Source organism: Pipistrellus hanaki (genome assembly GCF_964339955.1).
Source record: "Pipistrellus hanaki genome assembly, chromosome: 4".
Taxonomy (NCBI): domain Eukaryota; kingdom Metazoa; phylum Chordata; class Mammalia; order Chiroptera; family Vespertilionidae; genus Pipistrellus; species Pipistrellus hanaki.
In genome coordinates, this window is record NC_140506.1 from 93,656,923 (window position 1) to 93,681,348 (window position 24,426).

Genomic DNA, 24,426 nt, shown 5'->3' on the forward strand with positions numbered 1-24,426 from the left:
GGGCATTAGCAGGAGCCATGGGCATTAGCACTGGGCAGCCTCCTCTCGCCTTGTGTCCCCAGGGCAGCTGTGGTCGCCTCCTTCTGCTTGTGAAGGAGCCCCCGGGCCCCTCCGCAGCTCTCCCTGTGTCCCTGCAGCTAAGAATCACGCTGACAGGCCTGTGCTCACAGAGGACCCGGAACGTGCAGCCACCACGCTCCATGGTTTGGGTGAGGATGCAGCCAGAGGGCTCTGTCCCTTGCCCAGGCGGCGGCCGGCCCACCTGTAAGGTGGCTGCTACCTCCCATTGTCAGCTTCATTTCTGAGCAGCCACGGAGCAGCTGGTGTGTACAGGCAGCCGGCGGGCACAGAGAGGGGGTGCCCCCTGGTCCCAGACCAGCCAGGGGCCCGTGGACACACATGTGGGCGCTCTGAGGCTTGCGGGGCCTTATGTGCCCCTGGTATTCTGACTTCTGGTGTCCCCGGTTTTGTTTTCTCGGAGGAAAAGAGGGAGACCACCACTGTATCAACAAGCACCCAGGGGAGCCTGCACCCCTCCGCCACTCCCAGCTCCTGCTTACACTCTGCTGTCGGCACCCGCCCCGTTCCTTGGTCTTTGGGTGACGAGGGCTCACCAACTCCTCAGTGTCAGGAGAGAGGAAGGAATGCTGGGAAATTCCCCCCAGCAGACTGAGCCTAGGACCATGGTCGGCAAACTGCAGCTCGCGAGCCACATGCGGCTCTTTGGCCCTTTGAGCGTGGCTCTTCCACAAAACACCACGGCCTGGGCGAGTCTATTTTGAAGAAGTGGCGCTAGAAGAAGTTTATGTTTAAACAATTTGGCTCTCAAAAGAAATTTCAATCGTAGTCCTGTTGATATTTGGCTCTGTGGACTAATGAGTTTGCCGACCACTGGCCTGGGAGCAGATGGGCCATCTTGTGGCTAACTCAGAGCGCAGGGATGAGCCCACCAGGGCGGTGGGTGAGCCCTGACGGGGGGAGCACAGAGTGGACGCAGACGCCGCACGGCCCCTCTGCTCCCGGGGCTCAGCTGTAGCTCAGGCCGGGGGCAGTGCCTGTGGGAGAGCAGGTTCCCGGGTGGGGAGCAGGGAACTCTGCTCCTGCCTTTAGTGAGTGTGGGTGTGCATGGGTGTGTACACACATGAGTGGAATTGTCTAATGTGGTATGTGCACACGTGTAAATGTGAGAGTGGGCATGGCAGTGTATGTTGTATGTAGGAGTAGGTGCATGTATGTGAATGTGTGAACAGGTGTGTGTGAATGAATATGCGAGCGTGACTGTGTGCATGAATACATGAGCGGGTGTGTATGAGTGTGAGTGTGTGCAGAGACAGTGTGAGCGCTCACGAGGGCCTGGGGGAGTGTAGGTAGGTGGTGGTCAGTGTGTGCTTTGGGGGATGTCCTGGTCTGGTTACAGGACATCCAGGGACACTGTCTGTGTCTCCCCCTCCCCCGGCTTTCTGGAGCACAAGTCTAGGCAGGATGAGGTCAGGAGTCACTCTGGTGCGGGAGAGGCTGAGAAGCCAGGTCTGCAGTTGACCGTTAGGCTCCGTCTAGCTGGGCCCCAGGTCCTCCGTCCAGAGCGGCGGCGCTCACGACCCCCGGCCCCCGCCACAGGTGCACCCGCAGACAGCACCGGAGAGAGGAGCGCGGCCGGCTTCCCGGAGGAGGTGACGGCCGGGCGGGCGGGCCGCGCATTCCAGAGCCCTGAGTCAGAGCGGCCGCCCCTCCGGGCCCGCCCCCGGCGCACGCCCCTCGCGCCCTGGCATTCCCGGCGGGCGGGCGGGCCGGCCGGACGGGCGGGCGGGCGCGCGGGCGGGCGCGCGGGCGGGGACTCGGCGCGGGAGCCCTCCCGGCCGGCGGCGGCGGCCCCTCCCCGAGGCCCAGGACCCCAGGACCCCGGGCGGCGGCGGCGGTGAGTGAGCGCGGCGGGGGGCGCGGGGCGCGGGGCGCAGGCCGGGCGGCTCCGGAGCCGCATCCGCTGCGCGCGGGCCGGTCCTCCGCACGCCGCTGCCGGGCCGCTCCGAGCGGCCGGAGCCCGGTCGGTTTCGGGCTGCCGATCGGGGCCGGGACCGGGGTCCGGGCCGGTGCCCACCCGAGGCGCCCGAACTTTCCTGCCCGGAGTTCCCCGGCCGCCCGCGGAGCGGCCCAGCCCGGATTCCAGCCCGGCGCTCGCAAAAATAGCCGCGGCCGGATTAGCGCGTCCCGGCGGGCTGCCCGGCCGGACAGCGCGGCTCCAGCCCCCGCCCGACAGCTGAGGGTCCCGGGGCCGGCGGCTCCAGCGCGGGCCGTCTCCGGGCTCCCCCGAGGCGCGCCCTCCCCGCGCAGGCCCTCTGTCCCGGCCACCGCCGGTGGGTGGTGTCTCCCAAGCTGAAACTCCAGCTCGGAGGGTGGAACTTGCCGGGATCATCCCGGTCCCAGCTGCGCTCCCTGGGGATGGGCGTCACATTAGCCGTGGAGCTCGGGATGGTGGAGACTGGCCCCTGTGTCCCCCTCAGTAAACACGGAAACTCGGGGCCGTGAGAACTACTCCCACAGACACCCTACCCTGTGCCCAGCGGCCAGGAGCAGCCAGGGCTGAGCCTGAGGCCACCCGGTGCCCCGAAGCAGGCCTTCCCTTGGCTGCGGAGTTGGGGAGATGGAGGGGCCCCAGCTCCTGAGGGCGGGGGGTGGGGGCTGGCTGGCTGACCTGCTGGGGACATGTCTGTGGGGAATGGCAGGGGGGCCCCCAGCCATGCCTGCCCAAGGCCCAGATGCTCTTGACCAGAGTTGCTATGTGTGTGCTCGGGCTGTGTGTTGTGTGTCTGTCAGGGTGGGCGAGGCCTGGGTCTGCAGGCCCTCTAGCTCTGTGCCAGGAAAGGCCCCCATTCTCTCCCCTCTTTCTCCCCCCCCCCCCCCCCCCCTCCTTCTTGGGACTTCCTGGCAGAGAAGATTCAGGATGAAACTGGCTTTTCAGGTTTGGCCCAGCTATATGCTGGGTTCCTTCCACCCCCATGGAACCAGCCTCAGCCCCCTACCCCCCACCCAGAGGTTGAGAGGAAGTTGGGAACCAGGCAGCTGGCTGGGGCCCAAGAGGTTCCTGAGGCGGAGCCCCCTGCCACCAGGAATTGCTCTGGGCTATCTGGGTCCTTTTCCCTGAGAACCGGAAAGGGGCCAGTATGGGGTTAAGGAGTCAATTGGCCTCAGAGTGAAGGTGTCAGGGCCCAGGCCCCTTCCCAGAATCCTCCAGGGGCTGATGGGCCTCCGCTGCACAGAGGGGCTGGCTGCCCAAGGCCAGTGGCACTGAGCGTTGCTGAGTGCTGGCCAGACAAGCTTCTGTCCTGGGGAGCATGCACTCTAGGGGCACCCTTGGTTCAGAGGGAATCACCCAGGTCTCCTTGCCTTTGGGAGCTGGGGATGGTGGAGACTGGCCCCCGTGTCCCCCTAGGGTCTTCTCAGCTCCAACTGCTGCGCAGGGTACCCCCCACTGCCGCCCCACTGCTGCTCTCCCGGATGTGAGGGGCTCCTCCGTGCCAGCTCCGGTTCCCCCTCTCTGGTGTCTGTAACGGGATCGACTTTCTGGCCAAGGATCGGATTCCTGGCTTCTGCCTGCTTTCTGGGTTGGGTGTGTTTGTGGGTGACTTCCTCCCCCCTGAACTGAGGTGGCAGAAGGTGGAGTGAGGGCCCAGAGGGGCCTGACAGCCCGCACCCCCTGAGGAACCCTGAGGTCTGCCCCTCGCCTTTGGGGGTGTGGCAGGGCCGGCGAGGCAGGCACCCAGCTCCTGGGCTGGCATGGCCCCCGGCTTTAAACCCCCTCGGAGGCTGCAGGAGCCAGGGGCATCAGCACTGGGCACTGACTGGCTCTCTGAGCCTGTTTCCTTATCTGTAAGATGGACAGATCCCCTTCCAAGGCCTGTGGTAATTCAGAAGATCGGTCAAGGATCTTTGGTTTGAAGCAGGTGGTTTTCTGCTCTGATCACAGACTGCGGGGACTCGGTTTCCCCTCGGGGCCTCTCCGGCACTGTCCAGCAGCCGCTGTGCTCTGGGACGGTGTAGCTAAGCCCTGACCGTGTGTGGGCACCAGAGAGAACCGTGTGGTCCCTGCTGGGGGCTCTGCCTGGTGACCAGACGTGTGGATGCGATCTGGACCTTCTCCCTGCAGTCTGAGGGGCTGATTTCACCCCGTGAGACTCCAGATTGTCACGCCCAGAATTGCTATTGCTATGTCCCTGCCCCTACCCCCTTGCTGACTGTGGCATGCACAGGTGGGACCTTTGACCTCTCTGAGCCTCGGTGCTCCCCATCCCTGGGTTATATCTGCTTCTGTCAGACCCAGAGGGGTTAGAGTAGGGGTGTCGAACTCAATCAGAGAAGGGGCCAAAATCTAAAATCCAGCCTAAATCGCGGGCCGAATGGTTTACTGAACAGTCATAAACTGACAATGTCATAAACTGACAGCGGAGTGCAGTGATGACAGCGCGGTGCGGGCCACATTGCAAGGCCTGGCGGGCTGGATTTGGCCTGCGGGCCTTGTGTTTGACACATGTGGGTTAGAGGCTTGATCCCGGTGTTGGTAACCCCTGGGCCGTATATGCCCGCTGAGCCTGGGACAGCACCTCCCACCCGGGGCTAGGGCTTCATTTCCTGCCCTGGTTCCACCCTCCCAGCCAGGCCCCTGGAGCCGGAAGACTCTGGTCCTGTTATTGGCCTCTGCATGCCCCTCTGGGGTGACGGGGGCGGCGGTGACAGGGGCAGGCAGGGTTTGACGTGTCCTCCTGACGGGAAGAGGGCGCCCCGCAGGCTATTGGCCTGTCTGCCCCCCCCCCCGCCCCCGCCCCTGCACCTCATTTCTTCCAAGAAAGGTAGAGGGGGAGCTGGGAGGGTTGGGTCTGCCCATGTCCTTCCCATGGTGGGAAGCTCAGACCCGCGGCCCTCACTTTGCCGCCCAGGAGCACGTGGTGGACAACGACGGGACTCCAGGCTGCCAGCAGCTGCTGGTCCCCGCTCCCGGGGTGATCTGGGCGGGGGTCAGCCATCAGGGCTCCGGGGGGGAGGCTGGAGGAGCTGGCTTCTCCCGGGACTGTGCTCAGGTGAGCTGGGGACACGTCGGGGCAAGTGTCCCGGGTGGGGCCCGTTGCTCCAGTTGACCTCAGTGGTGGGTGGCTCCCGGGGCCGGGCTGGGCAGGACCGGGAGCCCAGGCTTGGCAGGTCTGGCCCTGGGGCTGGGCCATCATCCACTTGGCCTTCAGCGACCTCTGCCAGCATCGTCCTGCGAGCGCGCGGGGAAGGCCGGAGGGCCGCGGTGGCTGCTGCTCACACCTGAGGATCCAGCTTCACATCACCCGGGGCCGCCGGCCAGGCCTGGGCGGCCGGAGCCTCTCCCGGTCTCCTCCTGCCCCCGGGCCCGAGCCTTCCCAGCGGCATCCTGAGGGTTCCGTCCCCCGTTCCCGCAGCGGCTCCGGCCCATGGCGCAGGCTCCGGCCCTCTCACCCTGGGCTCCCCGTTCTTTGGCTGCCTCGTCAGGTTCCTCTGGAGCCAGTCGGCATCGCCAGCCTTTCTGCTTCTTGAGCAGGTACTCTGTGCAGGAAGCACTGTCGGCCCTGCCGCCTGCACTGGCTCCTGCTCCCTGGCCCCTCCTGCACCTTGCAAAGTGCCAGCCTGAAGGACCCCTGGTCAGCCCCCCAGCAGGATTCGGGGTCAGGGGGACCTCCCCCTGCGCCCCACCCGCCCTCGGCCCCGGTGGCTGCAGCAGCTCCCGCCCCTCTCGCTGCCACCAAAGCAGCCCAGGGGTCCTGTGACTGGGGCCCTCCTCCCTCAGCCTCACCTCTCCTGGCTGTTCGAAGTGCCTAGGGTGCAGCGCCCCGAGGTGCAGTGTGGTTTTGTGCCCCCCCTGCTGGGCTGGGTCCCTGCCATTGGCATCTGCTTTGCCAGCAATCCTTGCTTTGCTCCCAGCTGCCCTTTGGGTGTCTCCTGCTGGGCCGGGCCGGCCGGGTGGGCAGTGGGGGTGTGGCCAGTGACTCAGATGCTGTGTGACCCCGGCCGGCAGGCTGCCCCGGACTGTGGTTTCTCCCGCGCGGAGGGGTCGGCAGAGCGGAGATGCTGTCGGGATTTCCACCACGAGGGGCTGCTGGGAACAAGAGCCCACTGTGCGCCCGGGGAGGCTGGACACTGAGCCACTGTCTCCTCTGGGCGGGCACCGTGCCCTCCCTCCGGACTCTTTGTCCGCCGGGGCCTGCCCTCCCCCACACCCTTGGGTCCTAGTGGGGAGCCCCCTGTGAACCCTACCCACTGGAGCCCAGATGGGAACTGGGCACACAGGGGTGGGGTAGGCTGGGCCTTTTGCAGCTGCGTGGGTTACAGAGCTCCTCCTGCCTCTGCCCCCGCACAGGAGGGAGTTGAGGGGGGCGAGGGGCACCGGGAGGTTGGGGTGTACCGGCAGGGAGCCGGGCCTCCATCGTGAGGGGCTCTGTGTTCCTGGACGCACCGTGGGCCTGTGCCGCGCCCTGTGCTGCTCCCCACCCTCTTCCACCTCTTTGTGCTGTTCTGCCCCGACCTGGGCATTCGGGCATGCGGTCCCCTCCTCCTCCCCCATCACCCAGACCATGGGGATCAGTGCTGCTAGCTTGTGCCCCAGAGTGCCCAGTGCTCCCAGCAGTGAGAGGACAGCACATGGCGATGGACTCCCGGCGGCCGGTGCGGCAGCCTGACTGGCTGCAGCCCCGGGACATGTTGGAGGGTTGGCAGTGTGCGTGTGCGAGGCAGGGCCCTGGGATGGCAGGGAGCCAGGTGTCAGGAGAGGCCGTGGGGGCAGGGGGAGCCATGGAGAGTCAAGGATGTGTGTGGTGGGTGAGCCAGTCAACAAGCTGGCAAAGACGCCTTGTCCTGCAGAGCGGAGAGCCAGCCGATCACCCAGGAGTGCCAGGCCTGCTGGGGAGGCACGGAGGGCCCGCGCCCAGCACCCAGCCTGTGGATTCCCAGCACCATTCCTCTCTGGGCCTCACCATGGCTCCGCCGCAGTATCCGCCCATTTTCCAGGAGAGCACACTGAGGCTACCTGAGGCACGTGGGGGCTGGGTGGCAGGGACACACTGAAGCCAGCGCAGCTGCCCCACCTGAAACGCTCAGGGGGCTCCCATCGGCTTGGTCCCTCCCCACAAGGCTCCCCAGGGTCCCGCATAACCTCTGGGGTCCCATCACCTGGGTCCCTGTGTGGCAGGTGTGGCCTGACGGGGCTCCGAGGGCACCCTGGGGGTGCTGTCAGGGCACTGCAGGTTCCGGGAGCCCCTATCTGGTCGCGTCTGTCTGATACTGCCTGAAATCCCGCCACCAGTGCTCGAGAGCCAGCGCTGCCCTTCCCAGTCACTGCCTCACCCACAGGGGGATCTGCGAAGGGCTGGCGGGTGCTGACCCTGTCAGGGAACACACAGGTCTGGGCTGGGTTTGTGGTGTGAGGAGTGCCCACCTCCTGGTTCAGTTCCCAGAGACCCATTCTCAGGATGCCTTCATGTTGGACACTGTCTCCCCCTTCCCCCACATCCCCCACTGCCTGCCTCCGACCCCCCGCAGGGACCCATCCATCGGACCCACATTGTGGGGATCAGCATAGGCAGGGTGCCCAGAAGGCATCCAGTGATGTGCAAACAAGTGCTTCAGCCCTTGCTCTGAACCAGACGGGTGAGGACCGAGCACAGGGCCTTGGCTCAGGGGCTGCATGAATGGAAAGACCCCTGGGTGCGGAGTCAGCTAGAGGAGGGTCCCTGAAGGACTCCGTCCCACCAGCCGGCTCCTGGTTGGTGCAGCGTAAGTGGGAGCTGTGAGGTGCCCGGGGACTGTCCCTGACTGGGTAGGAGTGGTGAGTAGTGTCACACAGGGGCAATAGGATCTGTGAGCTGTGTCCTGGCCCTGGCTCTGGTCAGGGCAGAGGCAGGAGGAACTGAGTAGTATTTTGGGCCCAGCCCTGCTTGGTATAAAGCCAGGGGAGCTGCCAGCCACATCCTGGCCCGGCCCCAGTCGATTCAGGGCCAGGAGGAGCCGTGGGCAGTGTCCAGGCTGTTTTTGGTCTGGGTAGTACCAGTGGCCTGTGGGAACCGTCCTGGGCCTGTCCCTGTCTGTGGGGCAGGAGGAGCTCTGCTCAGCGTCCTGCTCCCTGAGCAGGCGCGTCCCTGGGCCTCTCCCGGTCACTCGAGAGCCAGAGCTGCTCTGAGCGCAGACCTGGCCCCTCTCTGTGTAAGTCCAGCCTCCTACTGGGTGTGAGCGGCACCCCAGGCCTGTCCCCAGTGATGGTGAATATGTGCCTTTGGGCACATCCGGCCTCTTCAGGCCTCCATTTCCTTACTTCTAAGGTACGGGTGTGACTTTCTCTGTATTTACTCCGAGCAGTTGGGAGGGAGGCTCGGAGGGGTGTTGGTGGGTGGGTTACAGACCTGTCGGGTCTGGAGCTCCCTGAGGAGGCTGAGGAATGTTGGGGTCTCTGCCCTCGGTATTGCTCAGCCACTCCCCTGGTGTCCATGTCCCCCATTGTGCTCAGGAACCCTCTCACTCTTGGATCCCCTGTTTTCAGGTCCTGTGTGGTCCTTTGGGGAGGAGGGCTCGGGTCTGTCCTGAAAGTGGCGTTTTGTAAACGGGGACACAGGGTGCCGAGGAGGCCATGGTCCCGTGACCTCTGCCTCACAGTTAGGAGGCCAGGCAGAGGCGGCTCACATCCGGCCCTGGCCTCTGCTCTGGGGCCTGGGCCTTACCCTGCGCCTAAGCGACAGGTTTGGGGGAGGGTCTCCTACTTCGGTTTGATGCTGGACCGGCAGCCGTCCCAGGGCTGAGCCTTTTTTGTTGGTATTTATGGGCGCATGGCACCCCCTGGTGGTCATGGCAGCGCCTGCGCCCAGGTGGTTTTCAGGAGGTTCCTGTTTGTGGCAACAGCTCTCAGACCCTGGGAAGCCACGTGGCCACTCCTTTGTGGCCCGGAGCCTTCGCAGACCCCACCTGTGGGCATAGCAGGCAGAGCCTCTGTCTCTGGAGCAGATGGCATGGCCGTTAGAGGGTGAGGTCTCAGATTTGCCATGTGCGGATGGGTGAGCTCCTCAACCTGGCAGTGCCCTCAGGCTCACTCAGATCTCTGCTCTGGCTGTTCCCTGTGCCTGGAACAAACCCCTCCTCCTGACACCTCCCCCCCCCCCCCCAAACTTTGCTAACTTGATCACCTCCTTCAAGCCTTTGCTCAGATGTCACCTCACAAGGAGGAGGCATCACTGCGCTCGGCAACGGTAATGTGCTGATTTTGTCCCTGTCACACTTTGCACCCGTAAACAAAATACCTACTTATAGATTCACGAGAGGCCCAGGTCTCTTGGCCTGGCCTGCAGGGATTGGGCTGAAACCGACTCTCCGACATCCCCCGAGGGGTCCCGGATTGCGAGAGTGTGGTTCTCGGGTGACATACCCCAAAATCGGGCTCCTTCTTCTCTGGTTCCCTCTGCATCACTGGAGAACCGCAGCTACTGCATTGAGCGCCTGCCCCCTGGTGGTCAGTGTGTGTCATAGCTACCAGTAGGCTGATCACTTGGGCTTTTATATACTTAGATTGCTTATCTGGACTGTAAGCTCCAGGAAGGTGGGGATTTCATCTATTTTTAGTTTCTTATTTTTCTCCACTAATGTGTCCCAAGCACTTAGGAGTGACTCATAGTAGGTGCTCCAGTATTTGTCACACGAATTTACGTTGTCTGAGGGCCTGGCATGTGGACAGCAGTGTCTGTCAGGATGAACAAAGCAGGGACTGAGTGCGTGCGGCAGTGCCAGATCAGTCAGCAGCCGGATCTTGACCACACTGTTGGGGTTACCACTGCTTCTCCTTTCTCCTGGGTCTGGGCCCAAGGCACCTTCAGACACCTCTCACCTCCCACCCTTCTCTGCCACCCGCAGGCCCGCCTTGCTGCCCCCGGAACCATGAGCGAGGCCCGCAGGGACAGCACGAGCAGCCTGCAGCGCAAGAAGCCCCCCTGGCTGAAGCTGGACATCCCAGCCGTGGTGCCGGTGGCGGCGGCAGTGGCGGCCGAGGACCCCGGCTCCCTGCCGGCAGGCCCTGGCCAGCATGGGCTGTGGGCCCATCCGGCCCAGCCCGCTCACCACGACCCCGTCACCCAGCCCCTGAGACGCCAGGCTTTCTTGCGGAGCGTGAGCATGCCGGCCGAGACCGCTCACGTCCCCTCGCCTTACCACGAGCCCCGGCGGCCGGTGCTGCATCGGCAGACGTCCATCACGCAGACCATCCGCAGGTACTGGCCCTGCCCTGGCTGCTCCGGGGTGCGGGCTGCGGCCGGGGGGCCAGAGGCAGGCATACAGGCTCCTCTTCGGGTGCCGCCGAGGCTGGGAGCAGGGCAGGGCCCCTCCTGTCCCAGCTTTCTCCTCGGTCTTGTTCCCCATGTCACCCTCCTCCCTCCTGCTCTGGGGGACCGACCCCTCTCACCTGCCACCCTTCTCTGCTCCCCCAGCACTTGCTCTCTCCTTCTCTGTCTCCCCCACCTCAATGCTCTGGTCCCCGAACAGCCGCCAGGTGCGCTTTGGGCGTGTCCACACGCTGCCCCTCTTGGGCTCCCCTGCCGCCCGCAGGGCCCTCCCTCAGCGCCGGTCCCTCTCGCGGTCCCTGCTCAGGTACTTGCGGGTGTGAGTGTGTGAGCGTCGGCTGGCCTGGCACGTGCATGGCTTGGGACCTCTTGGCAGCTGCCAGCACGGTGTGCGTCCCCTGGGCTCCTTGCAGCGGGTGTTGGCAGGGTGTTGCTTGCATGTCCGAGGGCTGTGGGCAACCTGCCTGGGCTTGCATCGCCCATGTGTTGAGTTCTGTGGTGTTGAAGGTCAAACTGCTGCCCAGGGCTGAGCTCTCTCTGGATGAGCGGAGGGCTGAGCTCTGAGCACCATCTCCGGATTCAGTGTCTCCCCACACCCCCCCTCTCAGGGATGGGGTGTGAGCCGGGATAAAAGACTCACCTGGACAGGCCTGTTACCTGCGGTTCTCGTGGGCATTGGGAGTTGGCTCAGCGTTTAGGGGGTGGCCAGGGCTGGAACCCACGCATCCTCTTCACTGGATCCCAGATCCTGGAGTGACCCGAGGCGTGGGGTGGAGCATGCTGCCCAGGAGGAGGGCGCTGGGGCCCCGCTGGGAGGGGTGAGGGCCGGCGCCCCCCGGCTGAGTCCCTCCCCCGGCAGGGGCACCGCGGACTGGTTCGGAGTGAGCAAGGACAGTGACAGCACCCAGAAGTGGCAGCGCAAGAGCATCCGCCACTGCAGCCAGCGCTACGGGAAGCTGAAGCCCCAGGTCATCCGGGAGCTGGACCTGCCCAGCCAGGACAACGTGTCGCTCACCAGCACGGAGACGCCCCCGCCGCTGTATGTGGGGCCATGCCAGCTGGGCATGCAGAAGGTATGCCCGCCCCCTGCGGCCCCCGGAGGCCTCCCTCTCTGCTTCCCTGGGCTGGGGCCCGAGCGGAGGAGGTCCCTGGGAGCTCACGGTCTGGGAGGAGGGTCAGGTGGTCCCAGATACTCTCTGGGAAGGGGGCTGGGATGTGCCACCGGGCCAGCTCTGGGTGGGAGAGCACCCCGGGGTGAACAGCAGGTGGGGAGAGGGACGCCTGTGGGTGCGGTACGGTGGGGGTGGTACCCATCGCTGTGCAGGTACCCGCTGTGCTCTCCACAGGGCGGGGAAGCAGCTTCCGGGGTGACGGCCCAGCCCCCCGACTCCTGCGTCTCCTCCCCTCCACCAGATCATAGACCCCCTGGCCCGGGGCCGGGCCTTCCGCATGGCGGATGACACCGCGGACGGCCTGAGCACCCCGCACACGCCCGTCACCCCGGGCGCCGCCTCCCTCTGCTCCTTCTCCAGCTCCCGCTCAGGCTTCAACCGGCTCCCGCGGAGGCGCAAGCGTGAGTCTGTGGCCAAGATGAGCTTCCGCGCGGCCGCGGCGCTGGTGAAGGTGGGCGCAGGGCCGGGCCGGGGGGCGGAGGGGGGACCCCGCGGCGGGCCGCACACTCACCCCCTCGCCGGCAGGGGCGCTCCGGGCGGGACGGCACCCTGCGGCGGGCGCAGCGCCGCAGCTTCACCCCCGCCAGCTTCCTGGAGGAGGACACGGCGGACTTCCCCGAGGAGCTGGACACGTCCTTCTTCGCCCGGGTAAGAGAGGCCGTCCGGGGGCCTCCATGTCCTCCAGCCTCCGTCCTCCGGCCGTGCCTTCGCGCTGACCACGCGTGTTTGCTCAGGAAGGTGTCCTCCACGAGGAGCTGTCCACGTACCCAGACGAGGTGTTCGAGTCCCCCTCGGAGGCGGCGCTCAAGGACTGGGAGAAGGCGCCGGACCAGGCGGACCTCACGGGCGGCGCCCTGGACCGCTCGGAGCTGGAGCGCAGCCACCTGATGCTGTGAGTGGCGGCGGCGAGGGCGCAGGGAGGGGGGTCCGGGGCAGGAGCAGCGGGGGCCCCGGGGCAGGACCGCCTGGGGGGCTGAGGGCAGGGGTCTACATGGCTCCTGTGCGGGGACCCAGGCCCCCTGCGGACCAGGAGCGCAGCCCCAGAGCCCTCGGCTGGTCGGTGCAGCGGGGAGGCCGGGGCCGCTCACAGCTCTGGCCCCCTCCCCGCCATCTGGAGGGGCTCGGGATTGCTCTTCACCGGTGATGGGGCGGGTGCCCGGCGTCTCACCTCCGCCTGGGAGCGGACCGGCTGGGGCGGGAGGTGACTGTGCCCGCCCCCCCCCCCCCCCCCCCAGGCCCCTGGAGCGTGGCTGGCGGAAGCAGAAGGAGGGCGCGGCGGCCCCGCAGCCCAAGGTGCGGCTGCGGCAGGAGGTGGTGAGCGCCGCGGGGCAGCGGCGCGGCCAGCGCATCGCCATGCCGGTGCGCAGGTTCTTCGCCCGGGAGAAGCGGCCGTACGGGCTGGGCATGGTGGGCCGCCTCACCAACCGCACCTACCGCAAGCGCATCGACAGCTACGTCAAGCGCCAGATCGAGGACATGGATGACCACAGGTGGGCGCGGCGGGGGTGCCTCACGGCGGGCGGGCTCCGGGCCAGGGGTGGGGGGGCCCAGTCGGAGCCCCCACCTCTGCTGCCTTCCCCGCCGCAGGCCCTTCTTCACCTACTGGCTCACCTTCGTGCACTCGCTCGTCACCATCCTCGCCGTGTGCATCTACGGCATCGCGCCCGTGGGCTTCTCGCAGCACGAGACCGTGGACTCGGTGAGCCCCGCGCCCTCCCCGCGCCGAGGCCGGCGGAGTCTGGGCTCCGGACGCCCTCCTCTCCGTTTAGGGAGGAAAGGGCCGGGGTGGGCGGCCTCTGACCTCTCCCCCCGCCTCCCCCAGGTGCTGCGGAACCGCGGGGTCTATGAGAACGTCAAGTATGTGCAGCAGGAGAACTTCTGGATCGGGCCCAGCTCGGTGAGGGGGGCGGCAGGGCGGTGGGGCGAGGAGGACCCCGCGCCAGCAGGGGCCCGGCCTCAGCGGCACACCCGGCTCGCTCCCCGCAGGAGGCGCTCATCCACCTGGGCGCCAAGTTCTCGCCCTGCATGCGCCAGGACCCGCAGGTGGACAGCCTCATCCGCGCCGCCCGGGAGCGCGAGAAGCACTCGGCCTGCTGCGTGCGGAACGACCGGTCGGGCTGCGTGCAGACGTCGGAGGAGGAGTGCTCGGTGGGTGCCCCGCCCGCAGGCAGCCCCCGTCTGCGCCCCGTGAGGTGGCTGTGCTGGGACTTCAGATGGCGCCCGTTATCCTTTATCCCAGTCTTGGCACATGACACCAGCCTCTGTGCAAGGTCCCTCTCGTCATTCATTACCTCTCATCCCCCAGCTCCCCCCATCCCGTAGAGTGTTTCCCAAACTTCTGTCATATGTGTACCCCTTCTATAATTTTCGTAACGCTGAGTACCCCTCGTACTCATGAGAACGTAGAATTAGGCGCAGCTAAGCACGGTGTAGTTGCATAATCCCACCAAACTCTTCCTGTACCCCTATGGGTACGCGTCCCACACTTTGGGAAACACTGCTAGACAGCCACTGCGACCTCTCTGACTTGGGTGTGCTTTCCGTGTGTCTTGTTTTGGGGCATATCTTGAGTTTACTTAAGTGGTATTGCCTTATCCCCCCCCCCCCCACTAAACAATTACAAAAAAAAAAAAAAATCCCAAGTTTTCATTACATCATTTCAGGAGGAGGTGCCAAAGTTTATGCCAGTCCCTGGTTTTGGACACAGGTGGTTTTTTTTTATTTTTATTTTTTTCCATCTGATAATCTTCAATGTCCAGAGAGTTCATAACACAAGGACCAGAGCTTCCTCTCAGACTCAGGATTGTAAACTCTCTACTGGCTTGTGAGGCCAGTAGGGATATTTCTTGTCTAATTTGGTTTCTGGGAAGACTTCATTCAAATCCTCCATGGTCATCTGGTCAAATGGAATTATGTTCTTCATCTTCTCCAGCTCTTTCTCGTATTGCTCAATCCTGGACTTTGAGAGAGACACAAACTCAGCACAATTTTTCACATCTTCTTTTTCTTCAGCGTCCACCAGGGCAGTGTAATTATCCTGTGGCACAGGCACCTTCAGGGCGTTAAACTTCTTCTCAAACTCATCCACCAAGCCGGCCTTCGCCACATTGGCCTTGTAGTAAGCCCAGTCGATGGCAGGTTTCTCAGGGAGATTAGCCAACCTGGAGGTGAGGTTCTCATTCCAGGATTTCAGGGTGTTAGCAATGGCCTTCTGGTTTTTGGGTATGATCTCCCCCAAAGCTACCCAGTCAATGGTTTTTAGAGCAAGTTTTCGCCCAGCCATCTTGAGATCCTTCACCGACCCCGGCGGCCCACGGTCCACAGAGCTGGACACTGGTGGTTTTTAATTTTATGCTAATAGGAATGATGCTCTTGAGCTTACAGTAAACATTCGCACGTGCACACACATTCCCAGTGTGCATGGGTCGGTTTCGGGTTGTGGGCTCAGGGGCTCTCTGTGGTTTTGCTGTGGACTCCGGCCTTCTGGAGACTGTTGTGGGAAGGGTGGGCTCTGACGGCACTGACACTCCCCTGCAGTCCACGCTGGCCGTGTGGGTGAAGTGGCCCTCCCATCCCAGCGCCCCCGACCTGGCCGGCCGCAAGAGGCAGTTTGGCTCTGTCTGTCACCAGGACCCCAGGTCAGTCCTGCCGGCCCCGCTCTTGCCGCCCTGGGCAGTGGGGGGAAAGGGGTAGCCGCGCCCCTTGTGGGGCCGGGCGGAAGGGCACAAAGCGGGCTCTGACCGCACACTGGGCTCCTGCAGGGTGTGTGATGAGCCCTCCTCCGAGGACCCCCATGAGTGGCCAGATGACATCACCAAGTGGCCGGTGAGCTGGGGTAGATGGTTGGCTTTGGCGGGGGGGGGGGGCGGGAGTCACCCTCATTATGGGGGACACACACTTCACTCGTTTGTGATACCAAGAGGCCCATCATGGGGCCACCTGTTTCCAGGTGCAGTGCCTCTGGCCTTTGCCTGGCCGGCCCCTCCACCCCCTGCTTCTGAGCAGGTAGTCAGAGCAGAACCAGGTGGAGATCTGAGAGGTCCAGTGACATCATTTCCGTTTGACAGATGGGAAAGCTGAGGCTCAGTCAGGGCCTGCTTTCTACTGTAGGAGCCTGTCCATCTCTGCCCGTCCCCTGAGCACGGTGTGGGGGGCACAGGGCTGGAGGAGGCTCCAACCCAGCTCACCCCCTTTGTGATCCAGATCTGCACCAAAAGCAGCGCCGGGAACCACACCAACCACCCCCACATGGACTGCGCCATCACGGGCCGGCCCTGCTGCATCGGCACCAAGGGCAGGTGGGTGTGCCTGGGTCCGAGCTCGGCCCTCCTAGTCCTGGAATGAGGCGGATAGGAAGGGGTGTGGGGTGAGAAAGGCTCTGGGCTTATCCAGGGCCAACCAAGATGGGCGAGGGGGCTGAGGCGCAGGCCTGGGTGGTGGGGCCAGGCGCCCGTGCCCGTCCCCACGCCGGGCTCCACCCTGCAGGTGTGAGATCACCTCCCGGGAGTACTGTGACTTCATGAGGGGCTACTTCCACGAGGAGGCCACGCTCTGCTCTCAGGTAGGCCTCCAGGGTGTGTGCGTCCCCTCGCCCCCGGCCTCAGAGCGTGCTGACCGGCCACTCTGCGCAGGTGCACTGCATGGATGACGTGTGCGGGCTCCTGCCCTTCCTCAACCCCGAGGTGCCCGACCAGTTCTACCGCCTGTGGCTGTCCCTCTTCCTGCACGCCGGGCAAGTGACACCGGGCGGGCCGAGGGCTGGGTGGTCGCGGGGACCCCGGAGTGGCTGGCCAGGGGGCGGTGGGAGGGAGGCCTTCCCGGCTGAGTGTCCCCCTCCCCCCTCCCCCCACAGCATCCTGCACTGCCTGGTGTCCGTCTGCTTCCAGATGACCGTCCTGCGGGACCTGGAGAAGCTGGCAGGCTGGCACCGCATAGCCATCATCTACCTGCTGAGTGGCGTCACTGGGAACCTGGCCAGTGCCATTTTCCTGCCGTACCGGGCAGAGGTAAGGCCGCCCCGGGACCCGGGGCATCTCCGCTCGGCCCCTCAGTCCCGCTCCGCCCTGGGCCGTGAGGCGGGCGGCGGTGGGTCCAGGGGTCCTGCTCAGCACCCCCTCCCCCCAGGTGGGCCCGGCCGGCTCGCAGTTCGGCATCCTGGCCTGCCTCTTCGTGGAGCTCTTCCAGAGCTGGCAGATCCTGGCGCGGCCCTGGCGCGCCTTCTTCAAGCTGCTGGCGGTGGTGCTCTTCCTCTTCACCTTCGGGCTGCTGCCCTGGATCGACAACTTCGCCCACATCTCGGGCTTCATCAGCGGCCTCTTCCTCTCCTTCGCCTTCCTGCCCTACATCAGCTTCGGCAGGTTCGACCTGTACCGGAAGCGCTGCCAGATCATCGTCTTCCAGCTGGTGTTCCTGGGCCTGCTGGCCGGCCTGGTGGTCCTCTTCTACTTCTACCCGGTGCGCTGCGAGTGGTGCGAGTTCCTCACCTGCATCCCCTTCACCGACAAGTTCTGCGAGAAGTACGAGCTGGACGCCCAGCTGCACTGAGCGGGGCGCGGGGGCCGGCCTCCAGCGGGCTGGAGCCAGGCAGACCGTCCGCAGGCCCCGGGGTGTCCGCCGTGTCCTGGACACAGACCGTGGAACCTCTTGTACTTCCGGGCATTTATTACACTAGTTCCCGTGATTCCCTTCTAACTAGTCTCCTGACGACCACCTTATGATGTGGCCAATAAATGGACTGGGAGCGTTTTAGCTGCCACTAACGTGACCAGAGCTGCCTCCTCCTTTCCGACAGGAAGTGTCTCAGCCGCCTTCCCCGGTGAGGTCTGCAAGCCAGGCGGCCCCACGCTGCCCCCTTTCCTTAAGACCCAGGATGAGCGGTCACATTTCCCCGCACACACTTCCCAGGGCCCCGACGCCAATGCCGGCCCCAGGTCACCCCCTCTTCCGGGAGCCGGGAGGGGACGTGATCCCGGGTAGATCAGGCGTCTCAGGGGCCAGGGTGCAGTGAGCAGGTGTGGAAAGCAGGCGGCAGTTTACCCTGCGGCGCAAGTGTGGGCGTGGTGCGGCCAGCAGGAGGCAGCAGGGTGGCGGGCTGGAGGCCCCTGTGATGTCAGTAGCGGTACTTCTTGTGCGAAGGCAGGTAGCTCCGCCAAGGGCCCCTTGCCAGTGCCGGGATAGTGGAAGAGGTGGAAGTGGGAGAGGAAGAGGAGGTGGAGAGGGAGAAAGAGGAGGAGGAGGAGGGGGAGGGGGAGAAAGAGGAGGAGGAGGGGGAGGGAGAGAGGGAGGAGGAGGAGGAGGGGGAGGGGGAGAAAGAGGAGGAGGAGGAGGAGGAGGAGGAGGAGAAGGAGTTGGGGGAAGGCTGTCAAATTCAGGAGCTGGATTTTCCCTGCCCCTGCCCCTGGCCCTGAGGAAGATGAACCGTGGGGAGGCCGGAGGCCTGTCCATGGCTGTGCTTGCACCAGGCTATTTCTCCACAAGCAGGAGCAGAAGCCAGCTGCTCCGCTGTTTTCTTGCTAAAGAGAAATAGTAACAGGGCCGAGTGGCATCACAGACTTAGGCCATTCTCTGCCCCTCGCCTCCCATGATGGGGCTGCGCCAGGCCCTCATGTCCCGCGACTGTGGCCTTTTGACTTTTCAAACTAGAAAGCAGAGAGATTTATTCCGTACAGAGGGCCAGGCCCACCGCCGGTGGGATCTGCCATGAGATTGGGGTGTTTGGGCCCAGCAGGGGTCAAACTTGGGCCTTGAGCACTGGCTCACCCAGTCCCACTCCCGAGGCCCAGGGTTCACAGGGCGGTCCCAGCTATGCACAGCTGGGCGAGTCCATCTCAGCGCTCCCCCGTGAGGAGGGACAGCCCGAGGCTTCCTCCGGCCGGGGAGGAGCGTGGCCGCCGGCAGAGTCCTTGTTTGGAGGGTCATTTCTGCCTCAGCTTTTTGATGAAGGACACCTCGTCCCGATTCCGGATCCCGTAGCTGAAAGAGAAGAATCAAGTATCTCACTGCCGAAGGCTCTGTCTGCAACTCCTCACCTGAGGCTTGTGAGGAACCAAGACAGAGCAGGTGGGACGAGTGTGGTGCGCAGGATGCAAGGCGGGGCGGTGCCAGTCTCTCACAGGCCCACGCCGGCCGGCAGGCAGCCTTCCGCCTCCACCCTTCTTCCCTCTGAACTCACTCTCGGAGCTTTTTCCTGTCCTCCGTGAGCTTCTCCCCCGCAGAGGTTAGGTGGTACGTCCGCCACACATAGGACCTGCACGGGAGGGATTCGGGGGCGCCGTGAGCAGGGGGAGCGGCGTGGCTGGGGGGCACTCGCAGAAGCTGTGGGAGAAGGGAAGCCCCTAGCTCCTCGGCAGAGCGCACCAGCCCTGTCTGAGGGTTGTGACAAGGAGCCGGCCCTTCGCTGCAGTCCGTACGCTGCAGCCCAGACCAGGCGGTTAAGAAGCACAGGTCCGGCGGAGCTCCTGCGGAGCCCCCCCCCCCTCCCGGAGGGCTGCGAGGAGCGCTCCACCTACCAGCTGATGTGCTGGGTGCCCCCTTCGCGCTCCTGCCTGAGCTGCACGTATCTCTGGATGGCCTTCTTCAGGTCCAGCACCGTGGCGTTCTGCACCACCACCACCGCTGCAACAAGGGGCCCCGTGAGAGAAGGCCCCACGGCCGCGGCCTTGGGCGGTTGGGAGGAACCCAGAAGCCCTGTCGAGCCTCCTTTAAGGCGACTGCGGCTCACGCCCAGGCAGATGGGCTTGTGGGTGGCCGCTCGGCATCCCTCTGACCAGCCCCCGTGGCAGCTCAGCCCGCCGGGCCTGGGGAGGAGGGCAGCACTTACGCATGACTTCTCCGTCCATCTTGCACACTCGGACGGTCATTGCTTGGCCATATTCCAGGGCGATTTGGGAATTGACCTCTTCCAAAGTAACCTAAGAAAGACCCAGGGGGGAGGTGAGTGCCTAGCCCTTTAACACCCTAATCGACACCAAGGAATAAGCTGAGAGTGTCCAACATGGGGTGCCATGTTTTAGGAAGGACAAGAACGGGGAGGGATTCTTGCTTACACATCAGGGCTTCCCAGGATTTTAGCACCTTGATCTCATGTGCCATCCACATTTTCTATTTAAAGCCCAAAGCGGACAGAAGCTTAGAAGAAAGGAACATAGAAACAGGCAAGAGCCGAAGCCGGTTTGGCTCAGCAGTAGAGCGTCGGTCTGCGGACTGAAGGGTCCCGAGTTCAATTCCGGTCAAGGGCATGTACATTGGTTGCGGGCACATCCCCAGTAGGGGGTGTGCAAGAGGCAGCTGGTCGATGTTTCTCTCTCATTGATCTTTCTAGCTCTCTATCCCTCTCTCTTCTCTGTAAAAAATCAATAAAATATATATTAAAAAAAAAAAAAAAAGAAACAGGCAAGAAACAACAGCCCTGGATCCTCTCACTCCAGGGTTGGGTAGGAGGAACACTGTGCTTGTCCCTTCATACTGAGCCCCAATCACCAATTAGGACCCAAACCAGGGCCTCGGGACAAGGTTTTGGCAGGAGTGCAATACCAAACATTGTAATACAATTTTTAAAAAATATATATATTTTATTGCTTTTTTATAGAGAGGAAGGGAGAGGGATACAGAGCTAGAAACATCAATGAGAGAGAAACATCAATCAGCTGCCTCCTGCACACTCCCTATTGGGGATGTGCCCGAAATCAAGGTACATGCCCTTGACAGGAATCGAACCAGGGACCCTTTAGTCTGCAGGCCAATGCTCTATCCAGTGAGCCAAACCGGTCAGGGCAGTAATACAAATTTTTAAGAAAACAGAAGTTAATTAAACTGCACGATGGACAAAATAACACTGAAGTTTAAGATGAGAAAACCCAGTAATACTGACATAGTCTTTATTATTTTGTTTGCCATAGGCTTTTTTACACCAACCTGAGTTATAAACATACTGTGTTAAAATGTCACGTATTCCCGGAAAAAAAAAAAAAAAAGTCAAGCATCCTGGCTGCCGGAGGTGTTTTGGAGCCTTTTAAATTCCGCGCCCAAGGCGAGGGCCTGGCTCGCCCCACTCTGGGCCCGGCCCAGGTTAAGACCCGGGTTTACACCCAGAGGTGCCTGGCCAGGCCTCCGGGTCGCAGCCCCATCAGCACCGGGCCCTGTCCACGCCCCTGCGCACCTGGATCGGCAGGTCGCAGAGCAGTGGGTCCTGCACCACCATGGCGAGTCCCTCCTGGAACACGTCCACCGCCTCGGAGTGCGGCAGCGCCTCCTCTTCGTCCTCATCGTCCTCACGCGCCTCGGGCCGCGCCGCCGCCTCTGCCTCCGCCTCCTCCAGGGCGCCTCGCAGCTCCAAGAGCCCGGTCCGCCGGAGCGAAGCTAGGCGCGCACCCCGGGAGCGCAGCACGCACTTCCGCCAGCGGGCGCGTGGGGCGGGGCTGCCGCGAGAGCCAATAAGGGCGAGGCGACCTTCCGCACAGCTCGCTGGGAGCGCGAGGCCGGCGTGCCTATTGGTGGACTGAGGGCGGGGCGGCGGCCCGAGCCAATGGGAGCTGGAGGCGGGGCTAGTGTCGGCGCCGGCGGAACCGCAGGGCTGCGGGAGTCTGCGGGAGCCTGCCGGGCGGCGGTCATGCTGCTCTTCTGCCCCGGCTGCGGGAACGGGCTCATCGTGGAGGAGGGACAGCGCTGCCACCGTTTCGCCTGCAACACCTGCCCCTACGTGCACAACATCACCCGCAAGGTGGGTCCGGAGCCCGGCGAGGCCCGCGCGTCTCTTGCAGGCCTCCCGTGGCGCTCCACGCCCCCCGTCCCGAGTCCGCCTCCACCTGCCCGTTCTGTCAGCTGCTTCCTGTCGTCTCTACCTTGGAGTCCCCCTAGAATCTGGCCGCTGGCCCCTCCCCTGTGCCATCAACCCAGGTTATCGCCGTGACCTCCCCTCGGGCTCCGTGCTCACACAGGGGCCCCCGTCGCTGTGGTCACAACGGCGGCCAGGCCGCCCTGTTAGCGCCCAAGCCAGAGGAGTCCGCCCGTGTTCAGAACCCCAGGCCAGTGGTCGGCAAACTCATTAGTCAACAGAGTCAAATAACAGCAGTACAACGATTGAAATTTCTGTTGAGAGCCAAATTTTTTAAACTTAAACTTCTTCTAACACCACTTCTTCGGTATTTTGTGGAAGAGCCACACTCAAGGGGCCAAAGAGCCCCATGTGGCTGGCGAGCCGCAGTTTGCTGACCACTGCGGTAGGCAGTCAGTCCCCAGTGCAAGAGTCAAAGCTGGCACCGAACTCTCTCTCAAGCCTTGCTCCTCTGATTTCATGCGCTGAGGTGCTGCTTGACCCCAGCAACTCCAGCCTCTTGGCGGGTCTCCCGACACCTGGCACCATTGTCAGGGCCTCAATTCCACTAGGTCTTCACATTTAGCATCTCTCCAGGCTGTCGAAGGAGGGATGCCTGGGGAGAGAGACGCCGCGGCCGGGTGTGGCGGTTTGGTTTGATGGCCCAGATCTGTGCTGTCCACTGACCCGGAGAGTTGAAGGCTTGCTGTTGTTTGCAGGTAACAAATCGGAAGTATCCAAAGCTGAAGGAAGTGGATGACGTGCTGGGCGGAGCAGCGGCCTGGGAGAACGTGGACTCCACTGCAGGTGAGAGAGAAGCCTGTGCCTCACTGAGCTGTGGCTAAGTCTGAGGCTGCGGACTGCTGCTCCGGGTCAGAACCCCTGCCTGCTTGTCTGAGGTGGGCTTCTAAAGAGAGAAAGTGCATTTGGTTTTTTAATCACTTACTTTGCTGCACAGATAAGATTGGCATAAGCCTCGGAGTCACACAGACCCGAGTTAGAGACGCAGGGTGACTTCTTACTGTTTTACGGCCTTGGGTCCCTTGACCCCTCTGGAGCTAATTTATACTCACAAATTGTGAGAGCACAAAGTGAATTATGCAGTGATTGGCATATAACGGGCACTGAACATGTGGTAGCTTTGATAGCAACAATGACAGGAGGAATAAAAATCAGTCTAAGGGGAAAAAAAATACTCTTTTTGTTCTAATGCAGAGTTTTAAAAGTTAATACCAGAGAGCATTAAACTACAGTCTCAGCAAAATAAATGTTTACTCCAAGTGTTGGTTTATTTCTGATAGAGGTGGATGTGACCGAAGAAGGACAGAGAGCCTTAGACACAGCCAATATTGATAGGATAAGAGCTAAGCCATGATTAGTACTCTCTCTTTCCCTTATAGACAGACGATCATCCAAATCTGCTAAAAATTTAGCAATGGTAGAATTTGCCATTAAAGAATAGATTATAGCCCTAGCTGTTTTGGCTCAGTGGATAGAGCATTGGCCTGTGGACTGAAGGGTCCTGGGTTCGATTTCCATCAAGGACTCACCCAGGTTGCGGGCTCAGTCCCCAGAAGGGGGTGTGCAGGAGTCAGCCAATCAATGATTCACTCTCATCATTGATGTTTTTATCTCTTCCTTTCCCTTCCTCTCTGAAATCAATAAAAATATATTAATTTAAAAAAAGGATGAGTTATGTATCAAATGTTCAGAATGGTGGTTTGAGAGTGTTTGGAGGTATTTTCATCAAGAGCGGGGTTGGTTTCTCAAAGTGAGATCACTGAAGGTAAAGACATGTCTTGGTGCACTCTGACAAGGTGTGGCCTGAGCGGTGAGATCTCAGTAAGAACAGCTGACATACTAACTGCCAAGATGGATCTCTCAATACAAGAGGAAGTGGATGTCACTCAGGGGTGTCCTCTGGGAGACTGAGAGGGCTGGTCTGTTGCCCAGCTGGTGGAGATGCCCTTCTGAGCGGCATCTGCAGGTGTGGACTCTGTCGTTCACACAACAGCCATAAGTCACTTTTTGTGTGGTTTCCAACCAGCCTAAGCTAGATTTGAGGGGAAGAGTGGGGTCCAGGGAGGGGAGGAGGAGTGTTTTCAAACTCCTGGATTCCCTCAGCGGGAGGCACATTGGGAACGAGACGAGACCCCTGTTTGTACCTCCTGTCAGGGCACAGGGACACCAGATAGGCGAGGAAGGTCTTTGCTGCCTTCCGCCTCACACCGCCCTCTAGCAGGTGTGTTGGTCACAGACATTTTTTAATGCGGGTCTCTTGTTTATTTTTCCTGTTTCTAGAGCCGTGTCCCAAATGTGAGCATCCTCGCGCCTATTTCATGCAGCTGCAGACGCGCTCTGCCGACGAGCCGATGACCACCTTCTACAAGTGCTGCAACGCGCAGTGCGGACACCGCTGGAGGGACTAGGCCAGGCCGCCAGCTGCGCGGTCTCTGTTTTCCCCGGAGGGGGTTCCCCGCCGGGAGCCAGCACTTGTGTCCCGAGGGCCTTTGCTGGTGTGGAGAAATGGAGAGCCCGCCTGCCAATCAGTGGCTGAACTCATTAATGTCCAGGGGGAGTTTGTGTGTGGGCAAGATTGTCCACAACTAATTATACTCTGTTTAAGGTCCTGTTCATTCATCTTTCACATTTAGTGGGCAATTGACATTTTTTTCCCATTAACCAACACTTAAATATTTATATTGTATGCATAACTAATAAAGTAAAACTAATTTAGTACACCAATTGTTCCTAAGTATTTAACTGTTAAGTGCAAACTTATTTATTAAAATTTATCCTGAATACTTAATTAAAATGAAAAGTTTAATATTGCCTTCTCAGTGTTTTAAATGACTTAAGAAGTAGATGTCAAACCACAAATCATGATCCCAAAATTAATTACTATACTTAGGACTAAACCAGTTACAGGCGGTGTGATCTGTTGGTTTTAAGGCAGCAAATTCTAGCATCAGCAAGGTGAAGGGAGACCCTGACAGACAGGCAAAAGGAAGCTCTCATGATAAAGATGCTAGCACAGGGATGGCTCTAGTGAGTATAAAAGTATGTCCTTGTAATAGGTAAAATGGGGACCAAGCTGATTGAAATTTAAATATTAGTGCCCTGG

General features: G+C 62.0%; 4 protein-coding genes across 4 annotated transcripts; 2 read left to right on the top strand and 2 right to left on the bottom strand.

Moving 5' to 3' along the window:
* Positions 1 to 1,803: 1,803 nt before the first annotated feature.
* Positions 1,804 to 17,255, top strand: RHBDF1 (rhomboid 5 homolog 1). The gene is given in 20 exon segments (XM_084880487.1): positions 1,804 to 1,915; positions 9,898 to 10,250; positions 10,522 to 10,576; positions 10,578 to 10,601; positions 10,604 to 10,626; positions 11,179 to 11,392; positions 11,733 to 11,942; positions 12,017 to 12,139; positions 12,226 to 12,383; positions 12,727 to 12,981; positions 13,079 to 13,190; positions 13,314 to 13,388; positions 13,478 to 13,639; positions 15,029 to 15,129; positions 15,253 to 15,316; positions 15,695 to 15,789; positions 15,977 to 16,052; positions 16,123 to 16,223; positions 16,344 to 16,497; positions 16,616 to 17,255. Coding segments are annotated over 19 exon segments (2,751 nt in total). The 5' UTR covers positions 1,804 to 1,915; positions 9,898 to 9,921; the 3' UTR covers positions 17,036 to 17,255.
* Positions 14,211 to 14,826, bottom strand: LOC311620830 (ATP synthase subunit d, mitochondrial-like). Its single transcript, XM_084880525.1, has one exon. It carries the CDS (start codon positions 14,772 to 14,774, stop codon positions 14,289 to 14,291), a length of 486 nt encoding a protein of 161 aa, XP_084736651.1. The 5' UTR covers positions 14,775 to 14,826; the 3' UTR covers positions 14,211 to 14,288.
* Positions 17,256 to 18,114: 859 nt separating the features above from the next.
* Positions 18,115 to 20,892, bottom strand: SNRNP25 (small nuclear ribonucleoprotein U11/U12 subunit 25). The gene is made up of 5 exons (XM_084882216.1): positions 20,649 to 20,892; positions 19,311 to 19,401; positions 19,000 to 19,105; positions 18,663 to 18,737; positions 18,115 to 18,463 (listed from the first exon to the last, which is right to left on the bottom strand). Exons 1-5 carry the CDS (start codon positions 20,688 to 20,690, stop codon positions 18,406 to 18,408), a joined length of 372 nt encoding a protein of 123 aa, XP_084738342.1. The 5' UTR covers positions 20,691 to 20,892; the 3' UTR covers positions 18,115 to 18,405.
* Positions 20,893 to 21,018: 126 nt separating this feature from the next.
* Positions 21,019 to 24,134, top strand: POLR3K (RNA polymerase III subunit K). The gene is made up of 3 exons (XM_084882215.1): positions 21,019 to 21,209; positions 22,022 to 22,109; positions 23,604 to 24,134. The coding sequence occupies exons 1-3, from the start codon at positions 21,099 to 21,101 to the stop codon at positions 23,729 to 23,731; spliced, it is 327 nt and encodes a 108-aa protein (XP_084738341.1). The 5' UTR covers positions 21,019 to 21,098; the 3' UTR covers positions 23,732 to 24,134.
* The last annotated feature ends 292 nt before the right edge of the window (positions 24,135 to 24,426 follow it).